Raw genomic sequence first — 22,151 nt, 5'->3', positions numbered from 1 at the left:
CAAGAAACACACACACACACACACACACACAAAGCATTATTTTACATTACCTTGAGCATGTGTTTTTTTTAAACGCCCACACTGATTCAGATGGTGTATGAGGATGTTTGTATGTGTGTGCAAGCGTGCAGAGCAGCCTTGTACAGGACATTGGGTGACTAATGAGGCGGACGCACAATGCAGCGCTATCGCACTTCCACATGTCACGATTCATTATTTGGGTGTCATCAAAAAAAGGAGGGAAATGCACACACTGACACAGATAAACACAAATGCACACTGTGAGCTCAGTTCACAGACGCCAAGACGAGAGAGTAGAATCGGAGGGATGTGTAATTTGACCATGAAGCTCCTCAGTTTGGTTTTGGATGGACGCCTGTACCTGCAGTTAAAAAAACCTAATGCAACTTGTTGTTGTGTGGGCGACAGCGGACAGCATTAGTTGTGTTTGTGTGTGTGTGTGTGTGTGTGTGTGTGCGCGCTATGTGCTCTTAGCTGGAGGTGGGATCATCCACGGCAGTCATCGGCATAGAGTGGTAACCTCTCCAGAGAGGCTGCAGGTCTCTAAGTGCTGTGCTTAGCTACCGCTGCTAGGCAATCAAGAGTCCCCTCAGTCACACAGGACAGCCTGCTCCTCTGGGCTCGCTGCATTATCACAGCACAATTCTGCGAGGGCTCTTACACTTTCTGATAGACACCTGCCAGTCCTCAAGACCCACAACACACTCAAGGCAGCCTTTTCATAATGCCTGGGGGTGTCAGTGTGCAGTCACACAGGCTGGAACAACTAATGCTTATATCTGGAGCAGGGGTGGTGATTTATCAGAGTCTGTCATGGGATTTCAAGGTTTTCGGCAGAGAGCTGTCAGTCAGTTGTGTTTTAATGCTTTAAATGTTATGTTCACCTGTAACCAGATGGTCTATAATTTCATTATAGGGGGAATAAAGGGACATTTTATGGCACAAACACCTCTTGGGAGTAGGAAAAATAAAACCTGTGAAGCCAACATTCTTTATGTAATTTCCAAAAACCCTACGACTCTGTGTATGTTCAGTGCCAATGCAAGAACGCTTCTGACAGTCATATAGCGCAGCTGTTGAGGAAATAAAGACTTGTCTTGTGTGTATGAGGTGCAAAGGCACACTAGCTTGAATGCTACCCAAAAGAGGAAGACAACAGATTTTTATACAGCTTTGGCGAGGAGATCTCGACAGATTTACGGCCACCATGGTGGGTAAATGTGTGTACCAAAGTAGTGATGTAACCAAAAGCTGTGCTGAGAGTCTCTTTTGGTGTTATTTAGGAGCACACTGCTCTGCTGCTCCTGAGGTGCTCCTCTGCTCTCTGTGTCAGACACACACACACACACACACACACACATGCAAAACTGACTGTCTTGAATGCTCCTATTTTTGCTGCACTGTTTATAAAGGACATCAGCTGATCTGCTAAACTATCACTGGCAGCCGGTCTGCTGCTAGCTAACCTTGCAGTCATACTTAAGAAGGTAATGAAATAAAAACATGGAGGCTCTGTCATTTGAACCAAGACGGCAAACTCTTTATTGCCTCTTACATCGTCAACTTCTTCCATTCTTACCTTTCACAATAAAAGATGTAGACATAAAGACACCTTTACTGTTGGTGAACAGTATGACTAGCACTAGCTAGCAAGTTCTGTTGACTTGTTTTAGACTACGGAGGAAGATAAGCAGAGCACAAACTGGACGGTTCGTAAATTCAAAGCACCGTCTGGATGTACCGTTGGGTTATCCAGAGCACTGAATCTCAGAGTAGCAAAGCGCTCTCTGGACACTCTGTCTGTGGAGACGGAGCAGCAGAGCGCCGAGCAGAGTGAACATGTGATTAACTTAACCGCTCCTTTATTCATGCAGAAATTCAACAGGGCTCTCATTTTAGTGTAGAGCGTCAGACGGCCTCCGTCCAGTGCTTTGGTCTGATCACATTTAACCATAGTTGTCTGTTTTTGTTGACGGGCAGTGGCGGCTGGTTTTGAGCCATGACTCCTTCTATTCTGGCTCCCAATAACACAACAAGACAAACACATTTTAAGACTCCGATGTAGCCTACAGCCCTGTGGGGGAGAGTCGTGCTTTGCCTCCAGCTAACACACTGACGTCATCGCCCTAAAAAGGAGTTAGACACTGCATCACTGCTTACCAAAGTGAAGTTATTCACATGCTGATGCTGTGGTCATGAGTCCCTTTAAAATCATTTTGCTTTAGATGTTGCTCTGACCTTTCCTCAAGTTTGTATTTAACATAATACTTTATCATCTCAATGGAATGTAGCGACACAAATGTGAGACAAAAAGCAATTCATTATTCTGTCTGGTAAAAACTGTGCTCGGCCAGCCCCCTTTGGCTGGTGAGTCAAAAAGTTAATTTTGGGCACTGCTCCTGACCTTGGGACAGAGATCATTTGTTTCAGCTACAATACAGAGGGGCAGAGTGTATGACCTGTGATGGAGGAGGGTGAGCAGGTCCAGAAGACAAATACTTCTTAATAAAAGCCATAGAATTTTTTTATAAAACAATGGAAACAAACAGGTGGATGAACAGATTTGGGCTACTTTATGTATTATCTCTGTGTACTCTTTTTCTCCTTCAAATTAAGATTAAACTCTACTCTTAACAACAAACTAGCCCATTTCCAACCAAGCAAACAACAACAGACTGTTCTCTTGCGTGGGTTCAACAAGAGGTACAGGGCATTCAGAGCTCCTGTAACAGATGGCAGGTAAGCATGGGGAATGAGAAGAGGCGTCCATAGTGCACCTGGCTCCCTGGACTGAAAAGGCATAACTGCTCGTTGATGTGTATAGGATTAGCCATGATGTCCTGACCACTGGACAGTTAGCTTTAACACATCATTAATGTGGCATTTCAGCTCAGAGGCTCCATCTGTCTGTCCCTCCTCCTGACCTGTCTGCCTGTTTGCCAAACATCACACTGCTGGCTAAATAACTTGATGTCCCGGCACAGCAGCAAAACATGTTGGATTGTGTACAACAGGTAAAACGTCACAGTTGATCATGCTGCCTTGTGAAAGCCATGTCTTCATTTCCTTTTAAACACAGTCGCTTTCATTTGAGTGGAGCGTCAGGAAACACAGGTGACCAAAGCCAAGGCGAGGTCACACATCTGTATACAGCGATGTGTTGAACAAGATCAATCTCGGACAGTTTGCCTTCATTATACCACCTCTCTTAGTAAAGTACATTGAGCTCTGTTGTGTTAAGGTGTATTTCAGCAAGCAGAGTTGAGTCTGACGTACTGAAAATATTATACAAAGGCTGACGTAAAAGATGTTTTGTTTGGGAGGAGAAACAGAGCAAGAAAAATTGGAATTGAAATTATGTTAAAATAGGTTAAATTAATTGGCATGGTGGTGCAGTGGTTAGCATTGTCGCCTCACAGTAAGAGGGTTCCTGGTTCAAACCCGGGGAGCCCTTCTGTGCAGAGTTTGCATGTTCTCCCTGTGTCAGTGTGGGTTTCCTCCAGGTGCTCCAGCTTCCTCCCACAGTCCAAAGACATGCAGGTTAATTGGTGACTCTAAATTGTCTGTAGGTGTGAATGTGAGTGTGAATGGTTGTCTGTCTCATTAGCCCCTTTTCCACTGCAGGAACTTTTATCATTTACCCGGGATTTTGAAAAGCCTCGGCGCGTTTCCACCGAAATTACCCGGGTAAAAAACTTTCCCTCAACCCCAAATTTTCCCTGAAAAAAGTACCTAGTAGGGGGGTAGGACTTTTCAGATTACCCAGAATTCTTGAGGGGCGGGGCTGTTTGCTGACGAACGCTGATTGGTGGAACACACACTTGCAGCACTCCGCACTTCCTGGTACGGGCAGCCGCTGCAAACTTTATTTCATTTCTACAGGCTTCAATTCGTTTGTGTTTTGATTAAGGATGGGTACCGAAACCCAGTACTAAATTAGCCATGGGGCTAAATTATCAAAGACCGTAGTATTGATAAGCGCTAACGATATCCGCTGAACTCCTTCACACACACACCTACGCGACACGGTAACCGGTGAACAGCTGAGCTCAGCTGGAAACGAAGTTGACGGCAGCTACGCTCATTACTGTAAGTGACATTAACCCTTAGCGAGTAAGAAGCCAATAATTTATCAATACATGTGAAAATGTAGACAGTGATATTCAATATGCTCCGTCCACAGTCTCTCATCCACTGACACTAACGTTATGTCTTACACAAGGACAGCACGCTAGTTGGGCTGATAGTGAATTGTTACTAATAAGCTCAAATGACAGCTGTCTGTATGTAGACTAACTTAGTTTGACACTTATCTTAAAATACTTTTAAACTTAGCTGCTGGCTGAGACAAAACGCCCCAACTCTCTACACCAGCACGTAACCAGCCAAGCTGGCGGAGCCAAATACAGGACACACGCCAAATCATCCAGGAATTTTTTTACCCAGGTAAATAAATTCCTGGTAATAAAAGTTCCTGGAAATGTTGGTGGAAAAGGGGCTAACATGTCAGCCCAGTTCAGGGTGTACCCCACCTCTCGCTCAATGTCAGCGTCCCCTAACAGGATAAGTGGTTCTGGAAAATGCATTAATTAACAAATGAATAAATCACCAGACATTACAGAGGAAGTTGGTCACCATCATTAATCTGCAAATAATGCTCCAATGAAAACAAGCATCAGTTATGTCTCTGGAAAGACTGGCTAATAAAGTCAGCTCGGTTGATGTAATACCTGTCAGTTCACTCAGCTCTGTAAAAAAAGAAAAGAAAAGATTTTTTACTTGCTGTGAACTCGTGGAGCACAGTCTGACGAGATTACGTTATCCTGAACTAGAAACGCATGAAACCTGCCGTTACAGACGAGAGCTGTCAAACAGACGTCTCGTGAAATGGGATTATGACTTGCTCCAGCAGCTCAACACTGACAACAGTGACATCCTTGGATTGATCTGGCTCATGATGGCTGTCTTCACAGGCCCTTGATACAGACAACCTGTATTAGAACCCACTCTTACATCATTACAGATAGCAAGCAATGTTCTTGCTTCAGTAGTGGAAGGTCAGAAAGAGACAGATAGACAAAGATCGTGAGAAAGTTAAAGGCACTGAGAGTCGACGAAAAAGGAGGCTCGGCAACTTGAACCAAAAGGGAAAGAGGGGAGAGAAGGACAAACAATCAGACAGACGAAAAAGAGAAGATTGGTAAGAAGTGATTGAGATTCAAAGACTGACAGGAGGGCGTAAAGTGCAAGTTAAAGAGAGAAAAGGGGGAATATCCAACCAGTTAAAACAGACTCCTGGTTTATCCCTTCCGCCTATTTACTGTTTTTCATCTATGCTTTCATTGCCCCTTTGAACCCCCCGCTAGCCACCATCTTATTTCCCATTGAACCAAACATAAAACCACATAGTTGTGACATTCAGCCCGTGAGGAGACTGAAAGACTTACTGGTTGTACCCAACTGGGGCCGTAGCCAGTTCTATACCAGAACCTCTACACGCTCAGAGTCTGCTTCCTATCGCAGTTTACCTGGAGAGCATGATTGATTAAGCTGGTGAGCAATTGGAGTCGGACAATTGAGCGTGAGAGTGAGAAGGGAGATCCATCTTCGTGAAGGCTCATGTCCGAGCTTGGCATGAGATAAATGGGCTCGGATGAAGCCTTTGTGTGTGTGTGTGTGTGTGTGTGTGTGCATTGTGTTCCTGCATGTGTGTGCGTTCTCCGTATGCATGTATAGTGTGTGGGTCATGGCTACACAGTCCCACCATTCCCAGTAAAACCCACACACCTGCATGCTCCATGCATAGGTAGCTTTTTCAAGATCAAGGGAAAGGCTATTTTTTCCTCTCCCTCTTTGCCTTTGCAGGAGGAAGGAGGAGCGAGGGAGGGGAGGAAGGAGGCAAAAGGGGACAAGAGGAGGTGGCATAGTATTTCCTCCTTGTGTGCATTATGGATGAGGTGCGTCCGCGGCGTTCAGTCAGCAGCTCTCTGATGGCTTGGAGGTGGCCCGCTGGGGTTACCTAAGACTCTGTGTTTGTGTCTCTGTGTGAGTGTGTTCGTGTGTGTGTGTGACTATTACTGAGAAAAATAGGGCCCCAGGGTCACCCCTGCCCACATGCATACATAACAAACAGCCTACCTACAGTAGGAATATATTTTATTTATTCACTAGCTTTAATTGAGTGCAAATCAATACGGATTTTATAAGTGACAGACAGATTTCTGTCGGTACAAAGACAGAAAGAAGTCCAGTTCAGATGTAAACTAATGGCAGTGGGCGCCAGAAGGTATCGTTTGAAAAATAAAGACATGACCTGCAATAAAGGATCAAAATCCTTTACCTTACTCACGACCAGTGTTGGACTCGTCACTCTAAAAATAGAATATATCACTCATTACTCTCCTCAAAAGTAATAATATTCCTTTACTTACTACTCCCTGCCAACAGTGATCCGTCACACGACTTGTTATATTACTTTTCCATTACACCCTAATGCATATCTCCCCAAAATTCAGATGTCTGCCTCTATGTGTATGTCATGGTAATTGCTGGTAAGTGTAGCTAAGGCTCGATAGCCTGCAATTGATTTTTGTTTTATTCTTTTAACCTGGAAGTCTTTGGTTGCCTGTGACCGGTATATTCCCAAGGCCCTGCCCAAAAGACGCAGAGTCACTCATGGAGCATCATTTCATCCACCACATATCACAAGAAGCTTCTTCAGTTGTAAATGAGATGAGAGGCGAAACGTCTTCAAGAAACGCAATTAATTCCAGCTGCCTACGATATAGCACTTATGATTACCATGACCTGCTCAGTGTAACGATTACTTAAACGAGTTCTCTGATGTGATGTTGTATTTCAAGTCAGTAGTGATGTAATAACAAAAGTAACGTAATGAGTTGTTTGGTTTTGGAGTGACTATATTATTAGTGATGGCCAAATGAAGCCTCATGAAGCATTTTCTTCATTTTATGAGCCCACTAGATGGCGCTTTTTGTTCAACAAAAGGTTGAAAGCTTCCCTGAATTGCCATTGTTTGAGCCTCTCTCTTTAAACCATGAGCGCCATCTAGTGGGCTCAGAAAATAAAGAATATGCCTCACTAGGCTTCGTTTGGCCATCACTATATGTTATTATTGCTGAAATTTTATTAGTAATCAGTTACTCTGCTAGTTACTGGAAAAAGTAATATCATTATTGTAACGCGTTACTGCCCAACATTGCTAACAACCTACAATATATCCCTTGTTACATGCACTACACTACAGCAGTGGTTCCCAACTGGTCCGGCCATGGGGTCCAAATTTCTCCTTAGTCATTAGTTCAAAGTCCACACAGTTTAATACATTCAGGGTCACACTTGAGTTTGGCCATGTCGTCAAGCTAGTTTGCTGTCTCTGTCAAGTAGCTGTCTGTTAGTCACTCTCTCTACAGCAGGAAACAGCACTTCAAAATAAAAGCTCTGCCCTGGAAATTCACTGTACTTGAAAATAAAGTGTGTTTTTTTTACCAGTCCCTTGTGGTTCATTCAAAATGGGCCTGTGTCCCATTTTTGGACTGCGACCCACCAGTTGGGAACCACTGCACTACAGTGTCAACCCCATTCAGTGTCCTTGACATAAAAAGACATGTGTCCAGAGCCAAAAAGGACATTTACCATCCAATCAAAAGAGTTTCATTTGGTTACTATAGCAACATTTTGAAGCCCTCTCTAGAAACTCCATGGCAACGTGACAAACACAAGTCTCCATTCATAGAGAAGCATGTTGTCTAAATGCAGTGTGCATTGCCACAGTAAATAACTGCTTTGAAAACTCTTTAATCATCTCAGTGCTCATGAATAGGGATATGTATGGTAAGGATTTTATTGATACCGATATCAATGCCGATACTGCTTAGTGATACGTATATACTACTCTGCATAAACAGTTCTTTCATTATCATGTTTTGGGTTAGTCTATATTTATATATTATCAAATATTTATCATTTACGTATATTTATTTATCAGTTACTCTTTTAAAGATCCACACGAACAACTCTTTACTTCAGCACAAATTAGATCCACCAGGAGGCACTTATTAAAAAAGTAAATACTTCACTTTAATGCTGGTTCACCTGTTATTCTTGTTATTTGCTTCTTCTCCAAAAACGGAAGGGACAAACACCGGGGGAAAATGCAAGGAGCTAAGATTCCATTAAAACAAAAATTATGACTGGTGTGTTTACCGCGTGCAAATTAATCAGAGCACACAAGGCCAAATTGGCGCATTAGTTGACCACTGTTGACAAGCAACAAAGCATTAAAAAGCTTATTTTTTAAACAGAGTCCGGCACAGTATTTTTTTTTTTCCCTAATTATTTTTGTGGCTTTCATACCTTATGACAGGACAGTAAAAGTGTGAAAGTGGAGAGAGGATGTCATGCAGCAAAGGGCCAAAGGCTGGAATCAAACGTACAGCCACTGCAGCAAGGATATTACCTTTGTACATGGGACACCAGCTCAACCCACTGACCTACCGAGCGCCCCAAGTGTGGTGCTTACTACACATAAAATGCACCAGGAGCAAACGTCCTAAAGAACAATTAAAACAGCATCACCAATAAGTTTTGAACAAATATTTTCTCGGGCTGTAGTCAACCAAAGAAAATCTTGGTCGACTAAAGCCGCACATAATCTTCAACTAGTCGATTAGTTGTGGGGGAAAAAAATAATCTGCACGTTATTTTTACTTCTGCAGCAGTGTGTCTGTGTCACTCTGCAGTTACACCTCCAAAACACTAGGAGGACTGTGTTAAGTGCTGTAAAGTTTAGTTCAAATCAAACTTTATTTATATAGTTGATTCAAAACACACATTAAACACACATTAAACATGGCTTAATAGAGACAACTTCAAACACAAGTACACAAACTGGCTTCACTATAACTCGCAGCATTCACAGACAAACACTTGTCTTTATCTGGACACATTTCCCCCACAAATACAACATGCTAATGTTATTAGCACAAGTCTATGGCATTTTACATTGTATAAACTAGCTTTGCATCTAGCGATCTTTTCCTCTTCTCATATAAAACCAGGGACAACAGCAACACGTAACAAAGGTAACGTTACAAAATTTGGCTCCATTACAACTCACAAGGTTCACCGACAAAACAACTGTCTTATACTAAACACGTTTTCCAAGCAAATACAACATGCTAACGTTATTAGCACAAGTCTATGGCATTTTACATTGTATAAATTAGCCTAGCGACGAGCGGAGATTTCCTCTGCTCATATGAAGCCAGGATAAATCACACACAAGACTTAAAATGCTATTTTAGTGGAGGCTTTACTGTCTTCATAATTTATTGTTTCTTATCTGTGAAGTACAAGTAAATACAAGCTTTGTTTCCACTGAGGGAAATGGTTGTAGCTTACAGAAACAGACAGGAGGTCTGCGTCACCGCGACGCAGAGCGTGAGGGTGGGCGAGTCCAACTTTCTGTCAACAACTGGGGTGTTTTGAAAACTTTTCTCCTTATGAAAGTAACACGGCGATTATTCGACTAATGAGAATTTGGTCGGACGAGAGCATAGCGACCAAATAATCGACTAGTCGACCAGAAGACTACAGCCCTAATATTTTCTCGTCTATCTCTGCTAAAAAACACAAATGTAGAATCCATCAGCACATTAGCATGTCGTCATCAAGCCTGTTTATAAAAACTACAACTCCCAGGAGGTGGGGCTTCTACCACCAGGGTAGTGAACAGGCTTACTGCCAGTTATTAGACTGAGGTTGGTTACTTTTACCTAGTGATGGCCAAATGAAGGCTCATGAAGCATTTTCTTTATTTTCTGAGCCCACTAGATGGCGTTTTTTGTTCAACAAAAGGTTGAAAGCTTCACTGAATTGCCATTCTTTGAGCCTCTCTCATTAAACCATGAGCGCCATCTAGTGGGCTCAGAAAATAAAGAAAATGCTTCATGAGGCTTCATTTGGCCATCACCACTTTTACCTGCCTGTCCATTGTTGCCTGCACATTGCATAGATGTAATTAAATCTTTTTCTACCAGTTTGGACTTAGGGATGTTTCCAGCACTTTGACGAGACCAAGCCAGGTGGAGCGGTGGTTGTTTTGCATCATCCAAGAAAATTACATGAACTGGGAGGTTTGGTGAACTGGTAAAAAATGAGCCACTATAATTAGTGATGGCCAAATGAAGCCTCATGAAGCGTTGTCTTTATTTTATGAGCCCACTAGATGGTGCTTTTTGTTCAAGAAAAGGTCGAAAGCACAATGAATTGCCATTCTTTGAACCTCTCTCTTTAAACCATGAGTGCCATCTAGTGGGCTTAGAAAACACAGAAAATGCTTCATGAAGCTTCATTTGGCCATCACTAACTATAATCCATCAAACGGTCATGGAAAATGACTTTTAATCTGTATATCTGTATGCTCCTCACCTCAAACACAAAATCTGAACACTCTCAAACTGCACTGGACTTACTTGATACTTTAATACTCGTGCTACTGTTTTGTGGCCTTGATACAAAACTTCTGTGGCACCACTGAAAAAAGCAGTTTCGTTTTGTGGCTCTAATTAGATAAGTCGTTTCTTTGAGAGTGGTCATTACACGAATCATTTCCTTCCTAAAACTACAAACCACAGGGCTAAAAAATTAGTGTATGACAAGATTTCTCTTTTGGCTAAAATGTGAGGGCACATTCAGGCGCCTGCAGAGCATATGCCAACAGCAGCTTTACGGCTACCAGCCCACACTGGCACGAGGCCGCTGCAGGCATGAAATGTTGCCGCTTCCAAAGCCTTTAACTATGTGTTAGCATGGCGGAATCTCGTTAACATAGCCAGCGGGACAGAAATGACAACACCTCTGCGATTCTATATACAGGGTTGTAGCTTTTTACGAGGTACTTTGGATCGCTGGTGTGTGCATGTGTGAGAGTGTGTGCGGTGCGTGCACATCTCCAGTATAAACAGTGGAAAGTGAAATGTGCAGAGGGGAGGGTTGAATTGGCAAAGCGCTCCTCAGAAGTATCACTAGAGAGGAGACAGCTGGCGCCATCTCTGTGTTTCTCCCTCTCTCTTTTCCTTGCTTTCTCTCACCACCAGCAACACTTTGAGATTACTTGATAAATGCACTTTCTGTCTCCCTCTTCCATTCTCTCACTTCGTTTCTCCCACCTCGCGCTCACTGGTTTTTCCTCACTTCTCAGCTCGGTGCTGTTTTACTGCCTTTAAGTCACGTGGCCTTCTTTTTCCCCCTTGGTTTGTCTCAAGCCCTCTCCTCCTCCATCAGTCTCTCTCTCTTTTTTAATGTCTTTCTCTCCCCCCTGCCCTCCTCCTGCTGCTCTGGTGTCTGTCTACAGGTGGAAAATGTCCAGCAGATGCTTTGGCCACAGCCCAGGGAGCTGCTGATTTTATTACCATGGCAGCTCTTTATCACCATGGAAGCCGTCTATCGTTGCGATGGCCAGCGTCCTGTTACCTGATCCTGGTCCAGCTGGCATGTGTGCAGATATATACACTCTTGACATTTCAGAGAATTCTCTAAGGGCTTCCCTCAGTTTAGTCCCGTCTGAAGTACATGTCACCATAAAGGTTAATTTGGGCTACAGTAGGTGTATTAAAATCGCCGTTTCATGAAAATGGTACAAAACCGCTGTGAAGTTTTTAACGTTGGCGTGACTTTTACATGAATGTGCAGACGTCAATCGATTCACGCTGATTTTTGAAGGCACTCAGTTTTGCTAACCACAGTCACACATCCTGTAAATACAACCTGGAAACAGACCAAATGTACCATACTGCATTTTCTGCACGTCCGTGCTCATCGCAACAAGAAATCTGGCACAAAAAAGTTGCAAGACACTCTGAGTACAACGTGGACTCATCAGTGAGCAGAAGTCAGGTCACTCACACATCACAGCTCAGTCATAAACATGAGCTGCTGAGTCCCAAATGTTCAGTACACACCTCGAGCAAACAGATACTGAAGCCAGCTGACAGACAAGTACATTTTATGGTGACGAAGCAATTCAGGCGCCTCAGGAGTTCACATAGAATCATACACATACACTTTAATTCCATCCCAATTAATGCAAACTCACACAGACACAATAATGGCATATACTCTCCCAACATCTTTCCTAACCTGGCCACTTCCTGCTCCAAACACAAAGTACACACACTGATTTTTGGTGCAGTCCATTTCCACATTTCTGTGACGATATCATGTCCAGACGCTGTTCCATCTTTACACACCAGAGGATCATCTCTATCCTCATCTGATGTACAAGTCAACAGCCGATAAATCCACACACCCTCTGCTACACACACACAAACTCCAAATTCTCACACACACACACTGGGTTTTATATTTTCCTACCATCTTTGCGGTACAGGTTGATCTCCACTTTCCTCTCCTCCGATCCCAGCAGGGCTTGCGCCATCTGTGCGATGGCCAGTCGCTTGGTGTCAGGTCCGTACAGGAAGTTACACGTGCACGGCTTCTGCATGATCTCAGCACGTGAGTAACCGCACATGTGACAGAAGCCGTCGTTGCAAAAGATGATGGCGCAGTTCTCCACTCTTGCGTTGGCGATGACAAACTTGCGACCTGTGGACAGAAGAGAAAAGTTTACTTTAGTTTTCGCTGTGAAATCTGAATGCAGAGAATTGATTCTTCTCAGGAGAATCTTTTCTGTAAAGTTTACTCTCAGCCCAAAGGGGATATAATTGCACAAAACTTTTCAAATGCTAAACATTATAAGGAGGAAGACATTTTCCTCCCTCTTGCTGATTTGTATAGAGCTAATGCCATGTTGCCAAGGGACCATTTTACCAGCATCTGTGACCTACAATATTTTCCTGAAAATAAAACACACTTATGTGGAGTTATGTGGAGGTTGTGTACCCTTGCTGCATCCAAATGCTGATAATGGAGCTATGGAGTGGCAGTAGCTCAGTCCATAGGGACTTGACTTGGGAACGGGAGGGTCACCGACTCAAGTCCCCATCCAAACCAAATATGGAGCATGGACCGGTAGCTAGAGAGGTGATATTTCGCCTTGAGCAAAGCACCATACCCCTAAAAGTTCAGGGCGCCTGTCTATGGGCAGCGCCCTCGCTCTGACATCTATTTCATGCATGTATAGGTGCCGTTTGTGCGTGTGTATTTCGGGCCTGTGTGTATATGACAACAGAGTGAAAACACTGAATTCCCCCTCTGGGATTAATAATAAAGTATATTATCTTCTTCTATGTGAGGAGAGTAACAAATAGGCTGCAATCTAAAACATGTCTTTCACTTTCCTTTTGCATTGTACTTGCCATTCTGATCCATCTACCAACATGTACATACATGCAATGCATTCTATTTATGTACCCCATAAACTGTGAATATGCAAAACAGCAAAATAAATTTCCATATGACTGCTGATTAATTGGCTTTCAAACTGAATGAAATACACTGTAGTGCAGCTCAGATCATAAATGACAACTGCTCAGCTTGAGGAGACAGACTGTTAAAGAGCTAGACACAGACATTTTCAATTATATTTTAAACTACAAACAATATAAACACCAACAAATGTAGTCAGTGTAAATCACATGCAGCTTTAACGTACAACAGTATTTTAGGCTATGAGAATAAATATGAGAATATGTTACAAGAACCATTCTGCGATTTAAGGAAACCAGTAGCTCAGTCCAGAAGGACCTGGGTTGGGAACCGGAGGTTAACCAGCTAAAGTGCCCACCTAGAACAAACATGGAGTGTGGACTGGGTGGGTCGAGGTGCCCCTGAGCGAGGTACCAAACCCCCAACTGTTCGTAGCGCCTGTCCATGGCAGCCCTCTCGCCCTGACATCCCTCCATCTAATGCATGTATATAGGTCCTGTTTGTGCATGTGTGTGTATTTCAGGCTTTTGCATATATGACAGAGTGAACAAATTGAATTTCCCCTCAAGAACTAATAAAGCATATCTTCTTATTTCTTCCAAATCAATAGTATTAGTGGCGTCAGCATCCCAATTTGCCACACCAGCTCAAGGTTCCTCTAATGACACTATTAGTGTCACCTGTGTTGACAAGTCAAAAGGCCCGTTTCCACCGCAGGAACTTCAGGGTAATTTTACGGGGCCGTTGGTGCGTGTCTCCACCGCAGGAACCACCCCCGAAGGACAGAGTTCTGGAACTTTTACAGGGGCTAAACAAGTCCCTGCCTCGGAGTAGGTACTCAGAACGGCCCGGAAAACTCCTGGGTGGGGCTTGGGGTTTACTCGGTGCTGATTGGATATACTGAAGGCGGGATGTGACGTCAACAGAAAGCGACAAAATAGCCGGCATTTTTAAAACTCAGCAGACGAGGAGTCGCATTTTTAAAAGGAGTCATAAGAAGAAAAGCAAGAAATCTGCTTCTTCTTCTTTGTTGTTTTTCTTCTTTGTTTGTTTCTTTGCCGCGTCGCCCCGGTCAAAATGGTCAGGCAACGATTACGTCACATCCAGAGCCCGGTAACTTTACAGGAACCTTCCTCCTACTCCATCGTACAGTGGAGACACGGCGGTTGAGAGGGCCGAGCGAGAGGACGTTCCTGTAAAGTTCCTGCCCCCCAAATAGTACCAGGAACTTCTTTAGTGGAAACGGGCCTAAAATGTCTCGATTTTTACTTAAAAGACAAAGCAAACGTGCAGATATAGCCTACAGACATTTCATACGGAAAAAGTTTTAAGATAGAACAAGTATAATTCAAATAAAGTCCAAATATGTTGTTATATTCCTCTTTTTCCTTTTTAATCTCATATGAACCACTCCAGTTCAAGCACACAAACCTTTTGTCCTTTACAGCAAACAGCTTCACTATGTCAAGCACAATATTTCAGCTTACTGGCCTGTTCCCAATTTCAAAATAAAACTGGAGTAACCAAAAATCTTTAGAAGAATATAAGGAGTTCATCTTAATGCTAACTTAAACGTGTGTGTGCGTCCAGGTTTGCAGACCTATGCGTGTCCATAATTGTGGTCAAAAGCGTAAATGGCAGCTGTAACACTGACGGCTCTGATGTGCGTCTCCCTCTAAACCACTTACTGCAGAAGGAGCCATTTGCTCAGTGGCCTCCGCTCAGTGTCTATGGATGATCTTAATGCACTCAGAGAGCTGCTGTTGTGCCTGAACACACTCACACAGACACACACACGCTTGCACTCGCTTACCCAGCACACTGATCCATACATTGTGGATAAACTACAAGTCTCCAGTTTGTGGCAGTTGAATCCCCAGTGTGTCTTGTGGGAACACATAAAAACAACATAAACATGTGCATGAGCGTGAGGCCTCTGTGGATGTGAGACTGTGTTTGTGCTGCATCAGTGTGATCGTCTGTCAGGCTGATAAATGGCTTCCACTAAAGAGCTTTAAGCTTCTGAAGAGCCCCAATCTTCCCTGTTACTTTCACTTAGTACTGGGCCCCACTGTGAGGAACACTGCACTCATAAATAGTCATATGAATGGTTAGAGGGGAGGAGGAGAGGCTGGTGAGAGAAAATGGTGGGTGAAGCAAGAGGCAGCGGGAGGGCTGGATGAGGATGACTTAACAGATGGAAATGGGATGGTTGGGTAGAGAGACTTTGGGAAGGGAGAATGACAGAAAAACAGAAGATAAATTGAGGAAGGCATGGATGGAGAAGGGAAGAGAGGTGAAACAGAAGCAAAATAATGAATGGAGGGATATTTGGTAGAAAAAGAGTGGAGTGGGGACAGAGCAGAAGTGATGTGTGCAGGAAGGCAGAGGGAAAACATGACCATATTTCTTAGCAATTAGCCTGCATCAAGTAAAGGGACCAGAGACTGTGGTGAAAAAACACAGCCCCCTTTGTCAAAACATTTCACTTTGTGGGCACTGTAAAGTCCATCAAGTTACACACTAAGAATTCACTCAAATAAAATGGTGGAGGACAAATATAGTGCAATATAACCCCACACTGAGCACAGAAAGAGGATATGATGTCACAGTTTTGATGTGGGCAGTAACAAACTGTTAACAGTGTGGATGCGTCATGGTGCTGGTTGACTGCAAACGCACCCAATATGCATCTTGCCGAGGACCTTCGCTGCATGTCATTACCCATTGTTCTCCCATCATTTCCTGTCAGCCAAAAGTAAATCATCAATATTCTACTAAGCTGATATTAGCAAGGTTAACCAGAGATAACAGCGGCCTTAAACCTGCCGCTGAGGTAACAAGGTGTGAACACAACACTGACATGTGATAACACTTGAAACTGATATGGCGAACTTGTTAGCAATCAGTTGCCTACTTACATAAGTCCATCAGTTACAACACATTCTCACTCTGATCTCGTCACATATCGACGTTTAGTCATGGACTTTCCATGTCCAGATATGACATGGAAGGTACCCTGGGTGCAGGGCCCGACCGATATGGATTTTTTGGGGCCGATTCCAATATTATGGAATAAAAAAATCCGATAACCGATATATCGGCTGATTCAATTTTTCAAAGGTTTTTCAATTTAAAAAACCCTGAAATACCTGCTTTTGATGGCTGAAATATAGTTCAAACACTCGTTACAAAGATATAAATTGAAAGAAGAACATTTTACTATTTTCAAATACTTTTATTATCAGAAATTGTGTGGAACAAGCAGCATATGAACAATTTGAACACAAAATAAATCAAAAATATGATGTGCAAAAAGGCAGTAAACCTCTGGGAAATAAAATAATCATGCAAAGTCTATATGAATTAAGACATTCACATGTATGTTCACAGTACCAGAGTTCTTCTTATTATTGCCAATTTAACAGAGGTAGGTTATAGTGCAAGAAGCAACACAAGAACATCATTTCTAAGTAAAACACCATATTCTCTGCATTTTATTAGTGATGAAAATGTAAGTGTTAACATCAGCGCCAATCGACCAACTTTTGGCCGATTATTCTCGATTATTCTCTAATGGCTATAATCGGCCGATTAGTCTCGCTCACCAGACCTTTCTCAAGAAAAGAAAGGTCTGGCTGGGCCGACTCTCACTTTAAGATTGGAGAAAAAAACGCCCCGGCTGCTTGTATTTCTTTCAACCAATCACAGTCGTTCTGGGTGGTGCCACAGCAACGGTGCGCTTGCAAAAATATTGCCGGGGGGAAACAGGTTTTGGTGTAACACGCCCCCAAAAATATCGCCTACAGGACGCGAACCATGGCAGAAAAATGGCTACATCCCCGCAAGATCAAACACCGCAAAAGTTAGTAAAGGACGTGTTGAAAATGGTTGAAAACTGCTACACAACCGGAGGTGGTAGGGCGGGACTTCAGCGGGTGGCTCGTTCCGCCCAATGGGAGGCTGATGTATGCAGCGAACTTCCGCCCAATCAGACTATCGCCAGATTAAATCAGTCAGGCCCTACCTGGGTGTGTTGGTTGTTGACAGTCTGGGACGCCGTGTCAAGTTCTGCCTGTTTCATGCATTGTCTGTTTTCAAAATAAATGCACTACATTGGTACACCACTGCAAATTGGCTTTTATTTTCCTCCAACAACTACGCACGTGGTTGGGTTTAAGGCAAAAAAAGCATGTGGTTAGGTTTAGAAAAAAAAGGGCAGGGTTTAGCTTAATAACTTGACATTCTCCTAGTGCTGTTAAACTATAACGGCAACCAGCCGCGTATCATGCCAGTGTTCAAGGACGGCTTTTTTTTCCAATGTCTGACGCCACAAGTCACGGCCCAAGCACCAATTTCAATGACTCCAGGAGACCCGGTTGTCAGTTACAGAGCAAGATTCATTAACAGTCTTTGTGTCCGTTTGCTGAATGTCAGTCCCATATTCATTCTCTTTTAGCTCCGTTTTTGGTCTCCACCAGCTCTTCAAGGTAATAGCTGCTTTTTAGCTCTTCTATGTTCACCAGTTAGTTTCTATCTATATCTATCTGGCCGTTGGTGCTGAGTAGGAAGTGTGAGGTGGGGTTTTAGTACTTTTACACCAAATAAAATAGCTTCCAGCTGCATGATGATTTGGAGTGAACCAAAACAGTGAAGTTGTGAGTCAGACAGCTAAACAATGAGCTGAAACTGGCTAAGAAAACTCGGGAAAGCCGATGGGAGCTGCAGATTTAGGTTGATAATCCTCTGTAGGTTCACTACAAGCAGTGCCTTAAACATGTGAACATGTTAGTTCGACTGAAATCATTCTGAATCGAATTTATCAAAGTTGGACTGACACACCCAGATAATGTGATTGGGAGTCAAATTACTCCTGCATGTATACAATCAATCGGACCTAAACCGGCCGAGGCGCTCTGAGCATGCTCCACAGTTTCGGCCCCGGGCTTTGACTCGAGGTGAAATAGCATTGAATGCATAACAGAAGAAGGAGCGGGTAACAGCGTGGCGAAGTCTACATCCAGAGCCGTGCATTTTTGGATGTACGAGGAGACACAGTTCATTCAGTATCAGCTGAAAGAGTTAACTTGGTGTTTGGTCTGTGACGTAATAGGTCAACTGGAAAAAGGTCCAATACTAACAGGCTGTAAGGGGGCATATTGCTACCTATCATAGCAGATTTGTACATACTTTAGTCAATAAATCGACTCCCCTCCTGTGCTTGTATACTGGGACGAGGACAGTAGTCCAATTAAATGGCCTGGTCGAGCTATAACTGTAGCTCCACTTAAATGTGCATGTAAATAAAGTGACTGTCACAGGGGAGTGTTCCCCTTTTAACAAAGCCTCCATCATCCCAAAACCTAAAAAGTCTGCAGAGTCTAGCCAAAATGATTACCACCGTGTGACACTCATCCCCATTCTAATGAAGTCTTTTGAGAAACTGTATCTCAAGCACATCAAAAACAACATCCAATCCAGCCTGGCCTCTCACCAGTTTGCATTCACAGCCAGCAGATCCACAGAGGATCCCATCTCCACTGCCCTTCACTCGCCCTTACACATCTTAAAAATAACAACACCTACATCTGAATGTTGTTTGTTGATTTCAGCTCAGCATTTAACACCATCTCCCCCATGGAACTTCTTACTTAGCCCTCGGGGCTGGAGTACTACTCTATACAAGTGGATATTTGACTTCCTCACAAACAAACCCCAGTCAGGTCAGATTGGCGGTCACACCTCCTACAATCTAGTGTTGAACATCAGAGCACTTGAGGGCTGTGCGCTCAGCCTCCTTCTGCTCACACTGTACACCCACAGCTGTCATCCCTAACATTGGAAAGAACGGTTTGCGGACGACACGACCGACATTATCAGCCGGATTACAAACAACGAGAGTTCATATGGGGGGAAATCAACAGTCATGTAGAGTGTGAGAGTGCTACCTTATTAAAAGTCCCCAGAAAGATTACCTGACCCACCTGAGGCAGAGAGGATTGATCCAACCCTCCTGCTTGGATCTCGTACTCACTGCACCCTGCCTCCTGCCAACTATAGACTGTATATGCTGCCTCCCTCCATTTGTTTGTTCCTTTAAACGGCAGCCACTGTGTGTAGCATGTAAGTTTGTTTGCTTTAACACTTTGATTCACTTTGCACAATATTAGTAGATGTTTTGGTTTATTGTTCACACGTTTGTTTTGTCATTGCAGAGCTTAAACGACACGCTAATTCTCTGCCTTTGAAATAACACAGTGCTGCCTGCCTCTTGTTCTCTGCTTACATCAATTAAGTCAACACCAGTGTGTCCAAACAAACCTCATGTTCAACATCAGCAAAACCAAGGAGCTGATTGTTGATTTAAAAAAGACACACACCCCTGTTTTAATCAGTGAAGCTGAAGTGAAGCAGGAAACAGTCAAGGTTCCTGGGAATCTGCATCACAAACAACCTGACACGGTCATCAAACATCTTCATAGTGGTGATAAAAGCTCAGATAAAACTGTGTTTCTTAAGCAAACCTTCTTGAAGAGGTGGTCTCAGTCCGGTTACAAACGAACTCCGGTGCGGTTGGTTTGTGGTGAGAAGGTGTTCCGACCTGGATGTGAAGCAACTGCAGTCACATGACACATTGTTTGGGTTAAACATGAGCATGTTACAGTCCTGGAGGATTATTAATGTGCACCTCCTCCTGTACTGCCTTAATATGCACATTCAGCACATCCAATGCATCAAAACATTGTTTTCTAGTTGGAGCCGCGCCTCGTTTTCAAACTGTATGGTTTGACTAAAATGAACAATGACAGCAATATAGTCCACGATGAGCAGCGCTAAAATCAACCTGCGTAGTTGTCCCTCCATTGTGACATTAGAAAGTGTCACATTTATCTTGCAAGTGTACTCTTCTTCAACGTTTGCTTTACTTCCTGGATTTTTCCCACATGGAAATTCTGACCAATCAAGAGCAGCTTTCTCACACAAGGCATTTGATCTGGTCCGCTTGTAAATGCTGCCGTGAGAACACGAACCAACTCTAGGCAATTATACAACTTTGGAACAAAATTAGTCCCTGATTCAGACCAAAGGAGACGACTCTAGGTCTGAAAGCAGCCTAAACTTTTACAGACAAGTTGAAGGCATCCTGACCATATACTGTATAAAATAATAAGGTGGACACTGGAGGAACTGCTGTTTTTGCCACTTATGCGTTAGCTTCATTTTCAGCCCCAGTGGTTGCTGCTTGATCTTGAGTATTGACATTACAATTTGTCCTGGTTTGTGCACAGCCCAGGACAGGAGACCAGTGATATTGGTGACGTGAGGTGCTTGCACAGAGCCCAGAGAATACCTTAAGACGACACCCACCCCTGTTCACCTTGCTGCCATCTGGAAAGCAACCACATTGCAACTTCTATCCTCAGGCTTTGAGACTCCTCAACTCATCCTCAGTGCTCCACCATCATTTCTACAGCTTGCATTTTGTTGTGCAACCCTGTGTTATGGAATGACAATAAAAGGACTTGAACCTTGAACATTGTCATTTGATGCATCGTTGTTGTGAAAATATCGATTCCTGCTGCTTTGAGCTCTATTGATTGAACTGAACTTTGTAGGTATGCGCTTAACTATCTCCCAAGAGAAATCATCTCTCCCAGATCCCTGCCAGTTTGAGCCAAACTCACCGACATCGCTCCTCTGCCTGTGTCAGTTCATTAAACCTGATTATTGTCTTCATGACAAATATCTTCTCCGGAGTTTAGTCAGTGCTATCCTCGACGAGGAAAGAAGTGAGACGTATGCATTCTTCTGGTATTGATTACGCCTCCTTCTCCAAGCACTGATTGAATCTTGAATCCCAAAGTCGGGAAGTATATCTGTTTTTATTCCTATCTGTTTGACTTGATAGCTCCTGTGAAGCTTAATGAATGTGTCTCCAGATGTTTCTACCTTGAGTCAAGCTCAACACTACACTGTACAGTACTCACAGCCTGGGTATTCCTCTACGCTGGGAAGACTTCGGGAGAAGGTAATGCATCATACGGTGCCCTTTATGAGGAGTGAAAATTAAAGCAAAATCTGCACACTGAGGCAATTTTTCTTGCTAAGTGTTCTTCATTAGACTTGATTATGAAACGGCCCCTGAACAGGAATTATCTTCTAACAAGGAAGAGGGTAGACAGCCATTATTCCCTGTAAATTATGTCTCAGCAGTTCACAGAGGTGATGTATAGCAACTCCCCATCTGAACCGGTGATTTATCAGTCATTTTATAACCACTGAAGATGCTAGGCTGCCACGATCACACATTTCTGCACACTTCATCTCATTTCAAAATCACCATTTGGCCAACGATATTTAACTCCTGTGTCTGACTCAAGCTCTTTGTGCACCACATTGTTTTGGAGGAATTGCTCAGCCGCTGCAGTTATTATTATGTCGGGATGAGTTTGAAGGCTGCAGCTAAATGATTTATGGACGATGGAAAGACTTGTTCTTGTATCAATTGTCGAGCCATAACTTGGATGTGTGGGTTATTGCTGCATTGATTGAGTGCACTTTTGTGTGTGAGTGTGTGTGTGGCTGACTGGCTGTGGGTGTCATGTTTACTTTCTCAGCAGCATGCGCACATATGAAATTTTTAAAAGAACAGATGACGATGCATCAGACACAAACTTGGAGGGGAGAGAATAAGGAATGAACAAGAGTGAGCGCAGCAA

At 43.3% G+C, this 22,151-nt stretch overlaps 1 protein-coding gene across 1 annotated transcript in view; it reads right to left on the bottom strand.

The window, feature by feature from the left end:
- Window positions 1-22,151, bottom strand: part of kcnh2b (potassium voltage-gated channel, subfamily H (eag-related), member 2b) — a 413,129-nt gene that overhangs the window by 353,287 nt on the left and 37,691 nt on the right. The window contains exon 2 of the mRNA XM_033638617.2: window positions 12,418-12,648. Coding sequence (XP_033494508.2) covers window positions 12,418-12,648 — 231 coding nt within the window. The remainder of the gene's footprint in view (window positions 1-12,417; window positions 12,649-22,151) is intronic.

Source organism: Epinephelus lanceolatus, chromosome 20, assembly GCF_041903045.1.
Source record: "Epinephelus lanceolatus isolate andai-2023 chromosome 20, ASM4190304v1, whole genome shotgun sequence".
NCBI lineage: Eukaryota > Metazoa > Chordata > Actinopteri > Perciformes > Serranidae > Epinephelus > Epinephelus lanceolatus.
The sequence above is the reverse complement of the archived record's forward strand: the minus strand, read 5'-3'. Positions and strand labels throughout refer to the sequence as shown.